The following is a 16,674-nucleotide window of genomic DNA, read 5'->3' on the forward strand; positions in this document are numbered from 1 at the left end:
TACTGGCTATGAACTTCCTTATTCTTGTCTGGTCATACGTCATCATGGTTGAATTCGTCTGACTTTGGTGTGATTGTGGGTGGCCAAGTCTGTTCATTCGGAAAAGTCAGTCGGAGCTCCGCCGAAAAGTCAGTCGGGAAGACTGTCGGACCTAGGCCGTCAAAGTCCGGTTGTGTGTACGCGGCATTATATATATATATTTTATATATATTTTTTCTAACACCCTAGAGCAGTGATGGCGAACCTTGGCACCCCAGATGTTTTGGAACTACATTTCCCATGATGCTCATGCACTCTCCGGTGTAGTGGTGCATCATGGGAAATGTAGTTCCAAAACATCTGGGGTGCCAAGGTTCGCCATCACTGCCCTAGAGAATAAAATGGCGGTCATTACAATACTTCCTGTCACACCGTATTTGCGCAGCGATCTTACAATCGCACTTTTTTGGAAAATCTACACTTTTTTGGAATAAAAAATAAGAAAAACATAAAGTTAGCGCAAGTTTTTTTTTATATTGTGAAAGATAATGTTACGCCAAGTAAATTGATACCCAACATGTCATGCTTCAAAATTGCAACCGCTCGTGGAATGATGACAAACGTTTACCCTTAAAAAAATCTCCATAGGCGATGTTTAAAAAAAGTTCTACAGGTTGCATCTTTTGAGTTACAGAGGAGGGCTAGTGTTAGAATTATTGCTCTCGCTCTAAGACCCCCTTTCACACCAGGGCGTTTTGCAGGCGCTATAGCGTTAGAAATAGCGCCTGCAATCTGCCCTAAAGAAGCTGCACCATTGTATGTAGTGTGAAAGCCCGAGGGTTTTCACACTACAGTGGTGCACTGGCAGGACGTCAGAAAAAAGTCCTGCCAGCAGCTTCTTTGGAGCGGTGTGTTTACCGCTCCTCCACCGCTGCTCCCCATTGAAATCAAAACCGCCGGCAAAACGCCGCTATTGCGGTGTATTGCCGGCGGTTTTACCCCTTTCGCGGCCGCTAGTGGGGGGTAAAAGCGCCCCGCTAGCGCCCGAAATGCGCCGCAAATCCGCCGGTACAACGCCGCTAAAAATAGCAGCGTTTTACCGCCGACGCAATGGCCGGTGTGGTGTGAAAGGGGTCTTACAGTACCTCACGTGTTGTGGTGTGAACACTGTTTTCATGTGCGGGCGCTGCTCAGGTATGCGCTCGCTTCTTTACGCGAGCTCAGCGGGACGCATTTAAAAAAAAAATTTGTTCTTATTTATTTTACCTTTTTTATTTTTACACTGTTCGTTTAAAAAAATAAATTAATCACTTCCCGACCGCCGCACGACGATGTACGTCGACAGAATGGCACGGGCAGGCATATTGGCGTACATGTACGTCCCTGCCTTCCCGCGGGTCGGGGGCCCGATCGGGCCCCCGCCCGGTGCCTGCGGCGGTCGGTATTCGTTCGGGAGCGATCCCGGACGAGGGGGCGGCCATTCATTCATGGCCACCCCCTCGCGATCGCTCCCGACGAATAGAAATCCTTCGTGACATCACTTCCTCTCCTGTAATGTAAACACAGGAGAGGAAGTGATGTATTCTCTCCTCCGTGTCGGTATTTTTCGTTCCGACACCGAGGAGAGAGGATCGGTGAGTTGCACCAACACGTCACTACACAGTAGAACATGCCAGGCACACTCACACCCCCCCCGATCACCCCCCCAATTACCCCTGCCCCCCAGTCACAGTGACACCAATGTCATTTTTTTTTTTTTTTTTTGCATTGGTGTCATTTGTGACTGTAATAACTGTTAGGGCAGTTAGGGTTAGCCCCCTTTAGTTCTAATGTACCCCCCTAACCCCCCCAATAAAGGTTTAACCCCGTGATCACCCCCGTCGCCAGTGTCACTAAGGCTGGGTTCACATTGCAGCGGTTTATGAGAACGAATGTGATTCGCACCGCACTGCAGTGCAAATCACATCCGATCTCTGTGCGATTCGAGTTCAGCCATACAGATAGTATGGCTGAATTCGCATCGCACCCGCCGCACCCGCCGCAAATTCGCACGGGACCCTTTTTTTGGTCCGCAGCAGAATCGGATCGCATGGGTGTTCACACCATGCGATCCGAGTTTGCAGATCGCACTGCGATATGCGAACTGATCTGGGGGTGTCATTAACATTTCACTGACACTCCCAGCAGTTCGCATAGGGCAGTGTGAACTGCCGCCGGGAGGCATGCGATGCGGGAACCCGCCGCGGATTCGTGGCGTTCCCGCATCGCTCCAGTGTGAACCCAGCCTAATAAGCGATAGTTTTTCTGATCGCTGTATTAGTGTCACAGGTGACGCTAGTTAGGCAGGTAGGTATTTAGGTTCGCCGCAGCTTTTTATAGCGCCAGGGACCCCCATATACTACCGCATAAAGCCCCCTGATTGCCCCCTAGTTAACCCTTTCACCAGTGATCACCATATAACTGTTACAGGTGACGCTGGTTGGTTAGTTATTTTTTTATAGTTTCAGGGCACCCGCCATTTATTACCTAATAAAGGTTTAACCCCCTGATCACCCGGCGGGTGTCATTTGTGACTGTAATAACTGTTAGGGCAGTTGGGGTTAGCCCCCTTTAGTTCTAAGGTACCCCCCTAACCCCCCCAATAAAGGTTTAACCCCGTGATCACCCCCCGTCGCCAGTGTCACTAAGGCTGGGTTCACATTGCAGCGGTTTATGAGAACGGATGTGATTCGCACCGCACTGCAGTGCAAATCACATCCGATCTCTGTGCGATTTGAGTTCAGCCATACAGATAGTATGGCTGAATTTGCGCCGCACCCGCCGCAAACTCGCACGGGACCCTTTTTTTGGTCCGCAGCAGAATCGGATCGCATGGGTGTTCACACCATGCGATCCAAGTTTGCAGATCGCACTGCGATATGCGAACTGATCTGGGGGTGTCATTAACATTTCACTGACACTCCCAGCAGTTCGCATAGGGCAGTGTGAACTGCCGCCGGGAGGCATGCGATGCGGGAACCCGCCGCGCATTCGTGGCGTTCCCGCATCGCTCCAGTGTGAACCCAGCCTAATAAGCGATCGTTTTTCTGATCGCTGTATTAGTGTCACAGGTGACGCTAGTTAGGCAGGTAGGTATTTAGGTTCGCCGCAGCTTTTTATAGCGCCAGGGACCCCCATATACTACCGCATAAAGCCCCCTGATTGCTCCCTAGTTAACCCTTTCACCAGTGATCACCATATAACTGTTACAGGTGACGCTGGTTGGTTAGTTTATTTTTTTATAGTTTCAGGGCACCCGCCATTTATTACCTAGTCTCACTAGTGTACCCCTAAATTTAGGGGTGTCTACTTTCCAAAATGGGGTCATTTGGGGGGGGGGGGTTTGTGCCATCTTGGCATTTTATGGCCTTCAAAACTGTAACGCCCTTAGAAAGCCTGAAGGTGGTGCTTGGTTTTCGGGGCCCCGTACGCGGCTAGGCTCCCAAAAAGTCCCACATATGTGGTATCCCCGTACTCAGGAGAAGCAGCAGAATTTATTTTGGGGTGTCATTTCACATATGCCCATGGCATGCGTGAGCAATATATCATTTAGTGACAACTTTGTGAAAAAAAAAAAAAAAAGTTTGTAATTTTCCCGCAACTTGTGGCAAAATATAAAATATTCCATGGACTCAACATGCCTCTCAGCAAATAGCTCGGGGTGTCTACTTTCTAAAATGGGGTCATTTGTGGGGGTTTTGTGCCATCTTGGCATTTTATGGCCTTCAAAACTGTAATAGGTAGTGAGAAGTGAACTCAAAAATTTACGCCCTTAGAAAGCCTGAAGGCGGTGCTTGGCTTTCGGGGCCCCGTACGCGGCTAGGCTCCCAAAAAATCCCACATATGTGGTATCCCCGTACTCAGGAGAAGCAGCAGAATTTATTTTGGGGTGTCATTTCACATATGCCCATGGCATGCGTGAGCAATATATCATTTAGTGACAACTTTGTGAAAAAAAAAAAAAAAAAGTTTGTAATTTTCCCGCAACTTGTGGCAACTTTGTGTAAAAAAAAAAAAAAAAATTTTTTTTTTTGTCATTATTCAATCGCTTGAGGCAAAAAAAAAAAATATTCAATGGGCTCAACATGCCACTTATCAATTTCCTTAGGGGGTCTACTTTCCAAAATGGGGTCATTTGGGGGGGTTTTATACTGCCCTGCCATTTTAGCACCTCAAGAAATGAGATAGGCAGTCGTAAACTAAAAGCTGCGTAAATTCCAGAAAACGTACCTTAGTTTGTAGATGTGACAACTTTTGCGCAAACCAATAAATATACAATTATTGACTTTTTTTTTTACCAAAGACATGTGGCTGAATACATTTTGGCCTAAATGTATGACTAAAATTGAGTTTATTGGATTTTTCTAATAACAAAAAGTAGAAAATATAATTTTTTTTCAAAATTTGCGGTCTTTTTACGTTTATATCGCAAAAAATAAAAATCGCAGAGGCAATCAAATACCATCAAAAGAAAGCTCTATTTGTGGGAAGAAAAGGACGCAAATTTTGTTTGGGTACAACATTGCATGACCGCGCAATTACCAGTTAAAGCAGCGCAGTGCCAAATTGTAAAAAGACCTCTGGTCATTTACCAGCAAAATGGTCCGGTCTGAAAGTGGTTAAAATTGTGTCATTTTTATTCCTATTACAAGGAATGTAAACATCCCTTGTAATAGAAAAAAAAAGCATGACAGGACCTCTTAAATATGAGATCTGGGGTCAAAAAGACCTCAGATCTCATATTTACACTAAAATGCAATAAAAAAAAAAAGTTGTTTGAAAAAAAATCAAGAACAAAAAAAAAATGTGTCTAGGAGCTATGGGCAGAAGTGACGTTTAAAATCCTTGTACTGTACATAGACCATCCAGAGGGGAACGGTTTTTTTTTCTCAACAAAAGTAGTGTTACGCTTTAACCAAAGTGTCCCCTGCATGTGAGCTGACAGAAGACCAGAGAAGCACGGATTATGAATGCAATGATATAAGGAGTGCTGGACATGACAGTGTGGATGAGGGACACAGAGGGTTAAGCTTTATGGGTGGAGTTTAGAAAAAGGTTTGCAGGAAACAAGTTCAGTGTAGGGGAGGGGTCACATAAAGGGAGAGGTGTGGCTTTAAGGAATCATTCAGAGCCCAGTGTGACACAGAGGAGGCAGTTTTTTCGCTGCTCCTCTGCTATGGCGGACCTCGAGGGACTCTTCGCGCGGCTGCGACGGGCGGCGGAGGTGCACGGAGCGGACTGGCTGCGGGAACGTGTGGGTGACCTGGCGGACGGCGATGTGGACGGCGGCGGGACAGGTGAGGTGCCACTGCGCGCGCGGAGGTCTCGGCCTCCGGCGCGTTTTTCTCCTGGGCCTACTCCTCGGCCGCCTCGTGACTCCCGGAGCCCGGGGGTGGACCGATCGGTCCCCCCGGCAAAACGGCAGGTTCTCGGCTCCCCCCGGTCCGGGCGGTCGTTGCGCCGCCGACCGGAGGGGGGCGGGGCTTCGCGGCCGCATGGAAATGGCGCCGGGACCGCACGGGGCCCGGTGGAGGTGGGGGGGAGTGTGGATGGCTCTGGGTCGGCAGGCCAAGGGGGGGTGCACGTGGCGGGGGATCTGCGGCATGCTGGGTCTGGGGCCAGCATCCGCGCGGTGGGGGGGAGGGGGGCGCTCCGGGGGGGTCACATGCTGGCGGGGGGGGAGGGTGGGTCGCAGAAGGCTGCCAAGGTGCCTGGCAGGGCTGGTTTTAGACGCCGGCATGCCGGGGGCGGCGGGGGGAGGAGGACATTGCCTGCAGTCCCGGATCGCAGGGACCGGATGGACCGCGCGGAGCACAGGGGGATGGCCGCGTCCCCGGTGCGTGCTGGAGAGGTCGGTTCGGAGAGCGAGCTGTCCCAGGAGGAGGAGGGGTCCTTTTCTGCACCCGGACCGGTACCGGTCGCCGAGGCCCCTGGGGGCCCGGGTAAGTTGCGGGAGTCTACATTGCTGGCGGATGCCTTGCGGGATCTGATGGGGGTGGCGCAGGGGGGTGCTGTACCCACGGGATCCCGGGACGTATTGGGGGGGGTTGCGGCAGGTTCAGCGCAGGGGGCGGGGCCTGTGGCCCCGGGGGGGCCGTCAGGTCAGTTGCAGGAGCTGTTGGGGGGGCTGCAGGCCCTGGTTGGTAAGTTTGCTGGGGGCTCCGGGTCGCCTCAGGTGGCCCCCTGGATGGGTAATGTGGGGGGGGCCGGGGGGGCGGAGGTCATTCCTGCGCGGGATTCACCGCCTGCTGCGGTGTCGGGGAGCATGGATGCGGGGGCCGTGGGCTCGGGGGTCCCCCCGGTGCCCGCGGATCCGGGGGCGCGGTCTGACCTGGTTAGGATCGCGGATGCTGCCCGGTGCGAAGTTTATGTTTGTTTCGAAGGCCCATTGGGGGCGCATTTGAAGCAGGAGGTGCGGGACAAGATCGGCAAGGGTGAGTATGTGGAGATTTTCTCTTTGCTCCCCCTCGAGAAATTTAATTTGGACAGGGTTAAGCCGGACAGTTCCAAGAAGGACGACGAGGAAAAACGTAGGTATCGGCTGATCCCGCGCACATTTGCAAATTGGCTTCAGGCATTCGCTATCTTGGCTAGCGTGATAGGGGAAAAGAACCCCGAGCATTGCTCGGCGTTATTTTGTTACCTGGACGCGATTGGGGAGGCTCACCGAGTGTATGGAGGGCTGGCTTGGCTGCGCTATGATGAGCAGTTTCGTCAGCGTAAGGCAGTGCGGGCTGACCTGCGGTGGGATCACAAGGACATAAGCCTCTGGATGAGGCTTATGTCTGCTCCGCGGGCGCCCACTCCGTTTCTTCAGGGGGGGGCCGGGAGTGCGTCTTCCTCGGGACTGCCGGTCGGAAAAAAGTGGGGGGTGTGCTGGCCCTTCAATGAAGGGGCTTGTAAATTCGGAGGCGCGTGCCGCTTCAAGCATGAGTGCTCCGGGTGCGGCGGCACCCACCCCCTGTCCCGCTGTTTCAAAAAGGGTCAGCGGGCCGGGGCCGCCGGTCAAAAAAGGGATGACGCCGGTGAACCTGGGAAGGATGCTTCCTTTCCTAAATAGGTATCCGGATGGTGCGGCGGCGCGGGGGTTAATTCTGGGTTTTCGGGACGGTTTTAGGATTCCCTGTTCTTTGGGAGGGGTGCCGCCGTTGGCCAGGAATTTGCGTTCGGCTTTAGATCACCCGGGGGTGGTGGATGATAAATTGGGTAAAGAGGTGGCGCTGGGCCGGATGGGTGGTCCTTTCGAAGTGCAGCCGTGGGGGGACCTGGTGGTCTCCCCGTTGGGTGTAGTTCCTAAGAAGGAGCCGGGGAAGTTTCGCTTGATTCATCACCTGTCTTTTCCGAAAGGGGGGTCGGTCAATGATTTCATTGACCCGGAGGCGTGTACGGTTTCCTACACGTCTTTTGACGCGGCGGTACGGTGGGTCAGGCGGTATGGTCGTGGGGCCCTCATGGCCAAGGCGGATGTGGAATCGGCGTTTCGCCTTCTGCCGGTCCACCCGGACAGCTTCCGGCTGTTGGGATGCCATTGGCGGGGCAAGTTTTATGTGGACTTGTGCCTGCCCATGGGTTGTTCCATTTCATGCGCCTATTTTGAAGCTTTTAGTTCATTCTTGGAATGGGTGGTGAGAGATGTTTCGGGCCTGGAGTCGGTCATCCACTATTTGGATGATTTTCTGTGCGTGGGCCCGCCTGCCTCCAATGTGTGTGCGATTCTTCTGTCCACGTTGCAGCACATTGCGGGCAGGTTCGGGGTGCCGTTGGCGGGGGATAAGACGGAGGGCCCGGTGACGGAATTGAGTTTTCTGGGAATCGTGATTGATTCTATGGCAATGGAGTGTCGATTGCCAGAGAATAAATTACGGGATCTGCAGGCGGAGTTGGCAGGCATGCAGGGCCGGCCGAAGGTTCAGCTTCGGGCCCTGCAGTCCCTGTTGGGCAAGCTGAATTTCGCTTGCCGGATCATCCCTATGGGCCGTGTGTTCTGCCGACGGCTGTCGGGGGCCACTGCCGGGGTAACCGCCCCTACCCACTTCGTGCGTTTGCGAAGGGAACACCGGGAGGACCTGCGGGCTTGGCATGAATTTTTGGAGTCGTATAATGGGCGGGCTATGTGGATGTCGGGGCCAGTGAGCAACTTCGATGTGGAGTTGGTTACTGACGCGGCTGGCTCAACGGGTTATGGGGCATTTTTCCGGGGTCGGTGGAGTGCGGAACCTTGGCCACGCTCATGGGAGGTTGCGGGGTTGTTGGGCAATTTGGTTTTGCTAGAATTGTTCCCGATAGTGGTGGCATTGGAGTTGTGGGGGGCGGAGTTTCGTAATTTGAAGTTGCGCATCAATTGCGATAACATGGGGGTGGTCCAGGTCCTCAATCGGATGACTGCTTCTTCCCCCCCGGTCATCCGGCTGCTGCGACACCTGGTCTTTCGATGTTTGCGGCTCAATGTTTACGTTTATGCTGTGCACATACCTGGGGTGGAGAATTCTTTGGCTGACTCGCTCTCTCGTTTTCAGTGGGACAAGTTCCGGCAGCTGGCGCCGGGAGCGGAGGAGTCGGGGGCGCCATGCCCCGGGTGGATGTGGGAACTTCCCTTGGAATCGCCGCAGGTTGGTTAAAAAGGTCGTTGAGTGAGGCTACATGGTCCGCTTATGCTAGAGTGTGGGCGGAATGGTGGGCGTTCCTGCGGGAGGTTGGAGTGGCTGGTCGGGGCTCCGACCGGCGCTGGGTGGTATTGTACTGGGTTGCCCGGAACATTGAGACGGGCCTGTCTCCCGCATCTATTGAGCGGAAGCTGGCGGGGTTGGCCTTTTTGTTCAAACTGTGGGGGGAGCCGGACGGGACGAAGGATTTTTGGGTGAAGCAAACGTTGAAGGGGTACAGGAGGGATTGGAAGGGTAGGGATGCGCGCCGGCCGGTGTCATTTGACAATCTGGTGGCAATTTGTTCTCGGCTGGTGGACGTTTGCTCGTCTGCTTACGAGACCGTCCTGTTTACGGCAGCGTTTTCGTTGGCGTTTTATGGGGCTTTTAGGATTGGGGAGTTGGTGTGTCGCTCAAAACGGGTGGCTGGGGGTCTGTTGGATCAGGATGTGCAGGTGTTTGCGGATCGGGTGAGTATACGGTTGCGTAGGTCTAAGACTGATCAACGGGGCAAGGGAGTGGCGATTACGCTGCTCGCCCTGCCGGGCTCGGTAGTGTGCCCGGTGGCGGCGGTACGGGCTTTCCGGGCGGTGCGGCCTGGGAGGGCGGGCCCCTTTTTGGTGCACGAGGAGGGCTCTTTTCTATCCCGTTTTCAGTTTGTGTCAGTCTTTCGGCAATGCCTGAGGGCGGTGGGTTTGGATGAGCGGGACTACGCGTCCCACTCTTTTCGGATTGGGGCGGCCACGGAGGCGGCTCGATGTGGGCTGGAGGAGGCGGTGGTTCGCCGGATTGGTAGATGGGAGTCCCGGAGGTTCCGGTCCTATGTCCGGCCGCAGTTGCTACTGGGGTAAGGAGGGTGCGGCTGGGGGTTGTTTGCTGTGGGATTTATGGGGGGGAGGACTGTGCTTGTAACATTCCTTTGGTTGTTGTGTTATTTCTCTTGTTTTCATTCCAGATGGAGGTTCTCAACGCCTCGTTTGGATCCTGGGGCATTCGTACGTCTGCTGGGGGGCCAGGAGAGGTGATTCTCTACCAGCAGGCAGGCAATTAGGTATCCCCAGGGAGGTAGCTAGGGTGATGTGGTTGGGTTTCCCGGGCATGAGGTGGGAGCGTGTCATGAGGGAGGTGGAGCATTTCGCTTTGAGGGATAGGCCCCCGGATGTGCTGGTTGTTCATGCGGGGGGCAATGACCTGGGAGTTCGGAAAGTGAAGGACATTTTGGCGGATATCAAGGCTGATGTGTTGCGCATGCGAGTCCTTTTCCCGGGCACCATTTTGGTGTGGTCAGACATTGTGGCCAGAACGGTGTGGCGGGGGGCCAGGTCTTTAGCCAGCCTTGAGAAAACCAGGATTAGGGTTAATAAGGTTGTTGGGCGGTTTGTAGTGCAGAACGGGGGCATTGTGGTAAGACACAGGGAATTGGAGGTGAATGTAGGGCTTTATCTTAGGCGGGATGGCGTTCATCTATCGGATGTGGGGATTGACCTCTGGTCCTTTGGCTTACAGGAGGGCATACAGAAAGCTCTTCGGGTGTGGGGCGGCCCTCAAGGTTGAGGGGGTCACCCTTTCGGGCTGTGGCGGTGTGTTTTCTGGTGGTTTCTGACGGTAGACAGGTACTCAGAAGGGATCTGAGGGTGTGGGGGGCTCATCTAACGATCGGCCCCTCTGGGTATTCCTGAACGTTGGAGGGAATACGGTTATGTTCACTGGCGGAAGTTGTCTCCGACCGGTCACAGGTGGAGGCCTTTGGGAAGTTGGTCAGGTGTACCGCAGTGATTGGGTATTGGCTTAAGTGTGGTCACCGTCAGAGATCACCAGAATGGGCAGTTAATGTTAATTAAAATGTGGTTTAATGTTAATAAAGTTATTTATATTTATATATTTATATATATTATTTATATATTTATATATTTTCATATTTACAAGTTATTGGAGTAATTTTGAGTTATGTTTAATAAAGGCTGTTGTGGCCAGTTTACTCCAACCTATGGTGTGGTCTCGTTTCTAATAGATAAGGAATAGTATAAGGGGAACATTCAGACTACACTAGTCAAGAGAAGCACGGATTATGAATGCAATGATATAAGGAGTGCTGGACATGACAGTGTGGATGAGGGACACAGAGGGTTAAGCTTTATGGGTGGAGTTTAGAAAAAGGTTTGCAGGAAACAAGTTCAGTGTAGGGGAGGGGTCACATAAAGGGAGAGGTGTGGCTTTAAGGAATCATTCAGAGCCCAGTGTGACACAGAGGAGGCAGTTTTTCCCACCCTCCCGCCCTATTGTTATGTGTTTGTTTGTGGTGTTTTGTTGCTGGTCTTTTTCTTCTTTTGCAGGTTTCATCGGTTGTCACGGCAGCTGAAAGTTTTTCGTGTTGGCGGTGTGTTTTCTGGTGGTTTCTGACGGTAGACAGGTACTCAGAAGGGATCTGAGGGTGTGGGGGGCTCATCTAACGATCGGCCCCTCTGGGTATTCCTGAACGTTGGAGGGAATACGGTTATGTTCACTGGCGGAAGTTGTCTCCGACCGGTCACAGGTGGAGGCCTTTGGGAAGTTGGTCAGGTGTACCGCAGTGATTGGGTATTGGCTTAAGTGTGGTCACCGTCAGAGATCACCAGAATGGGCAGTTAATGTTAATTAAAATGTGGTTTAATGTTAATAAAGTTATTTATATTTATATATATTATTTATATATTTATATATTTTCATATTTACAAGTTATTGGAGTAATTTTGAGTTATGTTTAATAAAGGCTGTTGTGGCCAGTTTACTCCAACCTATGGTGTGGTCTCGTTTCTAATAGATAAGGAATAGTATAAGGGGAACATTCAGACTACACTAGTCATGAAAATCGTGGACAGAATTGTGATGCGCATTTGAGTGCTGTTAATCTTAAGGGCACCCCAAACACAGCGCAATTCTGCCGTGATTGTAAAGTGACAGAATGGGAGCCAATCGCAGAAAAAAGTGTAGTTGAAATTGCGCTAAGCTTGTCGCCCAAACAGGAGCAGGAGCTTCTTTTAGATGACAAACATGCATAGGGCAGCCCATTCAAGTGTTAAAAATCGCTAGCTGTAATATGCGTGACACACTTTAAAAATCATTACGCGAGGTGTGAACGGGGCATTAGGCTCATTACACATTATCACAGCTAAGACAGAATGAAAGTCAGGACCTGCCAATGAGAACAGGGTTTCCATGGGTTGGATCCTTAAAGTTCAGCCTAAAACTATATATAAATCTACTAACCAATCTAATCCTTTAAAGCAAAAATGGCTATGCATACCTTTTCTGAAGCCGATCCAGCCTGGTCTCCAGCAGTGGAAGCTGTGTGCAGGAGACAGCCGACAACGGCTGGGAAGTGACGTCACCCATAGAGTAGGGTTGCCACTTTTTCTTCAAGTTAATCCGAACACTTTAGCGGCACACAGCAATTTGTTTTAATACATATATTTTGCTATTAAATAACATTTCTAATCATATGAAGTTAATAACAAGGGCCCCCTTTTACATCTGAACTCGCAGAGTTCCCTTTCACTATAAGGGGGACTCTGCAGACTCTGATGTAAGGGAGAACTCTGGGGAGTAAGGGATGCTCTGGGAACCATGATTTAAGGGGTAACACAGAGAACTCTGATGTATGGAGAGGACTCTGATGTAAGGGGAAACACTGTGACCTCTGGTGTAAAGGGGAACTCTGATGTAAGGGGTGACCTGAGAACCCTGTCACTCTCAGCTTAGACAACTGCATGCAGCAACCCTGCTGGGAAGACATAGCCCAGTCTAAATAATGTGTCCGGGTTTCAGGCAGTCTGAAACCCGGACACATGATTCCAAACCCGAACTGTCCGGGTGAATCCTGGACAGGTGGCAACCCTACCATCAGTGGCGTAACTAGAACCTTCAGGGCCCCGATGCAAGAAACCATGAAGGGCCCCCCTGAACCCTAGCCAGGGCCCTTCCCTTTGAGTCCGGCGGTGGAACTCCAGGGTGTGGTCACAGGTATGACCTTTGTGAGCCCTGTAGTTCCACCACTGGTATCAGTAGTTTTTTTTTTTTTTTTTTTTTTACATTTTTAGATGCCCCATTGGGGGACTGTCCCTAGGCCAGATGGGGTCCCCGTCCCCAGAAGAGATGAGGTCCCTTTCTCCAGGGCAGATGAAGTTACTGCCCCAGGGGAAAAGGGGTCGCTGTCCCCAGGGGAGGTCGGGATCCCTGTCCCCACATGAGAAGGGGTCCCTGTCCCCAGGGGGAGATGGAGGGGGTATGTAATAGTGTGTGGGGGATGAGGTCCTCTCACTCACCATGACCAAACTGTAGGCCGCGCACTCATCCATGTTGGCCTGGGCTCCATCCAGCGTGCTGGACAGGCGATCAGCATATTTCCCAGAAAGACCTTTCATCATCTATGTAGGACGGGGGAGGAGGGGGCTGGCAGACAAGCCTGCAGTGTCCTCCGGGGGGCTCTCATAGGGCTGCACTGCATCTGTTTGTTTAAAGTTTGTTTACCCGGGAGAAGTATGCAGTGCAGTGTTGGCCGGACTCGGGGGGGGGGGGGGACTCTGGCTGGGGAGAACAGACATCGGACTGAGTGGCAATGCATGGAGTAGGAGAGGGGTACTCTGAGGAGCCGGCCGAGGACACAGGTCATGCGGGGAATGCACAACTAAAGAGCAGCCAGCGCAATAGTCGAGCATGGAGCTCTGCTAGTCACCCTCCACCTCCAGCCACCCATGTGCATGGTGCACTGGTACCCCTAGCTGCCTATGCTGCTGCCGCCATATGTAGAGGGGGCTGCATGGGCCCCCTGCATCACAGGGCCCAGTTGCGGTCGCGACTGCTGCACCCCCTATAGTTACGCCCCTGCCTACCATAGAGTTACTATGGAGCTTCTGTTGTCGGCTGCCTCTCCTGCAGGGACAGGGAAGCTGCCGCTTCAGCAGTTTTAAGCTGAAACCCTTTAAAACAGATGCATCCTCTGCTGAAATGTCAGTTGATTTGTTAACTTGGCACACTGCCAGATCAACAGAGGGAAGACTATTTTTCAAATGGATACAGGTCTTATAGGAGTTTGGGAGCCAAGATCTTAACAGGGTCTTTCAAATCTCCATAGAGGAAGTACTGGAACAGTGGATGCACTAGGAAAGTGTCTGTGGCCTAAGAAGCGCTAAAGTATCCTAACTGGGAATAACACTGGCATAAGCAAAAGGTTGGTCCTCATCAATAAGCCAAAAGAGGAAGAAATAACAGAAGACCAAAACTACTTGGAGGCAAACTTATCATGTAAGGAGCAACTCACATGACATCTGTAGGACTCAACCCAGTGTTGTCTCTATATATACCTCGTAACCTTAAACCCGGCTTCCCGCCCCCTCCCAACCTTGTCCCTCTTAAACAAAATGACTGGACAGGTTATGGAGTAAATGGCCATCAGGCCTAAACATTTTTATTAAATAACCAAAATATAATCTTTTAATAAATATCAACATTAAATACGAAAATAACTTTCCCAGCCTTTCCAAGGGGTCATGGGTACGTAGCATCCTAACATCAAATTGGTCACTGCCTACAACTTTAACTGTAACCTTTTGACCTCCAGACGGCAACCCCTGTCTCGGAGGCAATAACCAACTGTAGCAGTGACCTACCCGTTTTAAACCCTTCCAGGTTAAACCCTCGTAACCTGGAAGTACCTACAACCACTCCCATCCCATGGATGGGTACAACAGGCCTTTTACCTGTACCACACTTCTTCATCTAAAGACCCCTGACCCGCTCAATGAAGCAAACGAGCACCCGAGACCAAACAACCCCGTACCAAAACCCAGGGAGGGTGGGTGGGGATTCCTTCCTCCTCCGCTCTGCAACTGATGACACTGCCCCTTGCTGGCACGAGATGGCCGCCGTGGCTCCGCCCCCCGGCTCCGCCCACCCCACATTCTTAAAGCGGCCACACCTCCCTTAAAACGGCGACTGTGCAGTCCAGCACATGTCATGCCGTCCCTGCGCCTACCTCCCCCTAGTGGATGCTAGCTGCGGGACTCCCTTGACATCTGTAGGACTCAACCCAGTGTTGTCTCTATATATACCTCGTAACCTTAAACCCGGCTTCCCGCCCCCTCCCAACCTTGTCCCTCTTAAACAAAATGACTGGACAGGTTATGGAGTAAATGGCCATCAGGCCTAAACATTTTTATTAAATAACCAAAATATAATCTTTTAATAAATATCAACATTAAATACGAAAATAACTTTCCCAGCCTTTCCAAGGGGTCATGGGTACGTAGCATCCTAACATCAAATTGGTCACTGCCTACAACTTTAACTGTAACCTTTTGACCTCCAGACGGCAACCCCTGTCTCGGAGGCAATAACCAACTGTAGCAGTGACCTACCCGTTTTAAACCCTTCCAGGTTAAACCCTCGTAACCTGGAAGTACCTACAACCACTCCCATCCCATGGATGGGTACAACAGGCCTTTTACCTGTACCACACTTCTTCATCTAAAGACCCCTGACCCGCCACAGCCCGAAAGGGGTAACCCCTTACCCTTTCGAGCACCTCCACACGCACAGTCTACGTTGAATGCCGTCCTGAAGGCCCAGAGACCATATATCAGTACCCACATCATTCAAGTGGACTCCGTCACTCCGCAAATACCGCCAGGTGTCAATTTCCAACTCCCTATGGCGGATAGCCAGGCCCCCATTTTTGATGAAGAACTTGCTGACTTCTTTATTAACTTTCACCCGGGCCCTGTCAACCTTTTTATCGGACAACGCCCAACGCCAGGAAGACCTGCCCACCATATCCGACCAGACCATGACCATTCCCGGGTAATCCGATTGTAACCTCAGGAAATCACACTTGATGTCCCGGATCAGTTGCCTCATCGACCTAGCCCCCATGTCATTGTCCCCAACATGAAACAACAGAACATTCGGAGGCCTGTCCAGTCTGGCGAATCTACGGACTTCTCCTAAGACCCTGTTCCACCGCATGCCCGGAACCCCAATCCACCGTACTTGTGCCTCCTGCCGAGGTATGCGGAGTTGTCTGCCATTCGGCCGAATGTCGGCCCTCTTCGCACCCCAGAACACAAAAGAATGGCCCCAGTATCCACACCAGACCAACTTCATAACCTGTAACGACAAAAAACAAAATAGGAAAAAAGGGGGGGGGGGTTAGAACTGCTCACACCCAGCGAAAGCACACCCCACTACCCCCACCCAGTCCCCAACCCGCTCCCTCACCCCAACCAATGTGGGCGGACATATAATCTAAAACGATCAGAATCCCACCGCCCAATCCTCCTGACCGCCGCAGAACCCAAACCAGCCCTGGAAGCCTCCGTAGCCGCCCCGATCCTAAAGGAATGGGAAGAAAAATTAAGCGGGTCGAAACCAGACGCCCTCACGCACTTCCGAAAAACCGCTACAAACTGAAACTTGGACAGTGAAGAGCCATCCAAATGAATGAAAAAGGGGCCCGCGACCGCCGGTCGCACCGCCAGAAATCTGTCCACTGCCTTCACCGGGCAAATATCTCCTTCCGCAATCCTAGCCACTTCCACAGCAACCCCTTTCCCAGTTTGATCAGTCTTGGACCGACGGATCCAGATGCGAACCCTGTCCTGGCCCAGCTCTACACCCCCCCGCGCCAAACCCCCTGCCGTTGTTCTTGACCGGCTAACCAATTCACCCACCCGCAATGCACCAAAGAAAGCAAGGGCGAATGCCACCCTAAACAGCGCCTGTTCATACGCTGAACTGCAGACCCCGGCCACCACCCGGCACAACCCTTGAAGGAGGCTAAAAGACACCGGCCTTCTCCCATCCCTACTCTTGTGCGCCCTCCTGTAACCTTTGACCGCTTGCCGCAACCAAAACTCCTTCGTATGATCCCTTTGTCCTTGCCATTTGAATAAGAAAGCCAAAGCCGACAGCTTCCGGTCGATCGTGGCCGCCGACACTCCTCTATCCATAGCCCCACTCAGAAAATAAAAGACCGCCTGAG

The 16,674-nt window shown here is 51.9% G+C and overlaps 1 protein-coding gene across 2 annotated transcripts; it reads left to right on the forward strand.

Moving 5' to 3' along the window:
* Positions 1–5,158: 5,158 nt before the first annotated feature.
* On the forward strand, positions 5,159–11,371 carry LOC143935435 (integrase/recombinase xerD homolog). 2 transcript variants are annotated; one of them, XM_077459306.1, is made up of 2 exons: positions 5,159–5,315; positions 8,535–11,371. In XM_077459306.1, exons 1-2 carry the CDS (start codon positions 5,195–5,197, stop codon positions 9,509–9,511), a joined length of 1,098 nt encoding a protein of 365 aa, XP_077315432.1. In that variant the 5' UTR covers positions 5,159–5,194; the 3' UTR covers positions 9,512–11,371. The 2 variants fall into 2 exon arrangements, with proteins under 2 accessions (XP_077315432.1, XP_077315431.1); XM_077459305.1 differs by lacking the exon at positions 5,159–5,315 and adding an exon at positions 5,724–5,960 and having other exon boundaries at positions 8,535–11,370.
* Positions 11,372–16,674: the final 5,303 nt, after the last annotated feature.

This window comes from Lithobates pipiens, unplaced genomic scaffold (assembly GCF_037356315.1).
Source record: "Lithobates pipiens isolate NorthernLeopardFrog02 unplaced genomic scaffold, aLitPip1_a1.2 Scaffold_28, whole genome shotgun sequence".
Taxonomy (NCBI): domain Eukaryota; kingdom Metazoa; phylum Chordata; class Amphibia; order Anura; family Ranidae; genus Lithobates; species Lithobates pipiens.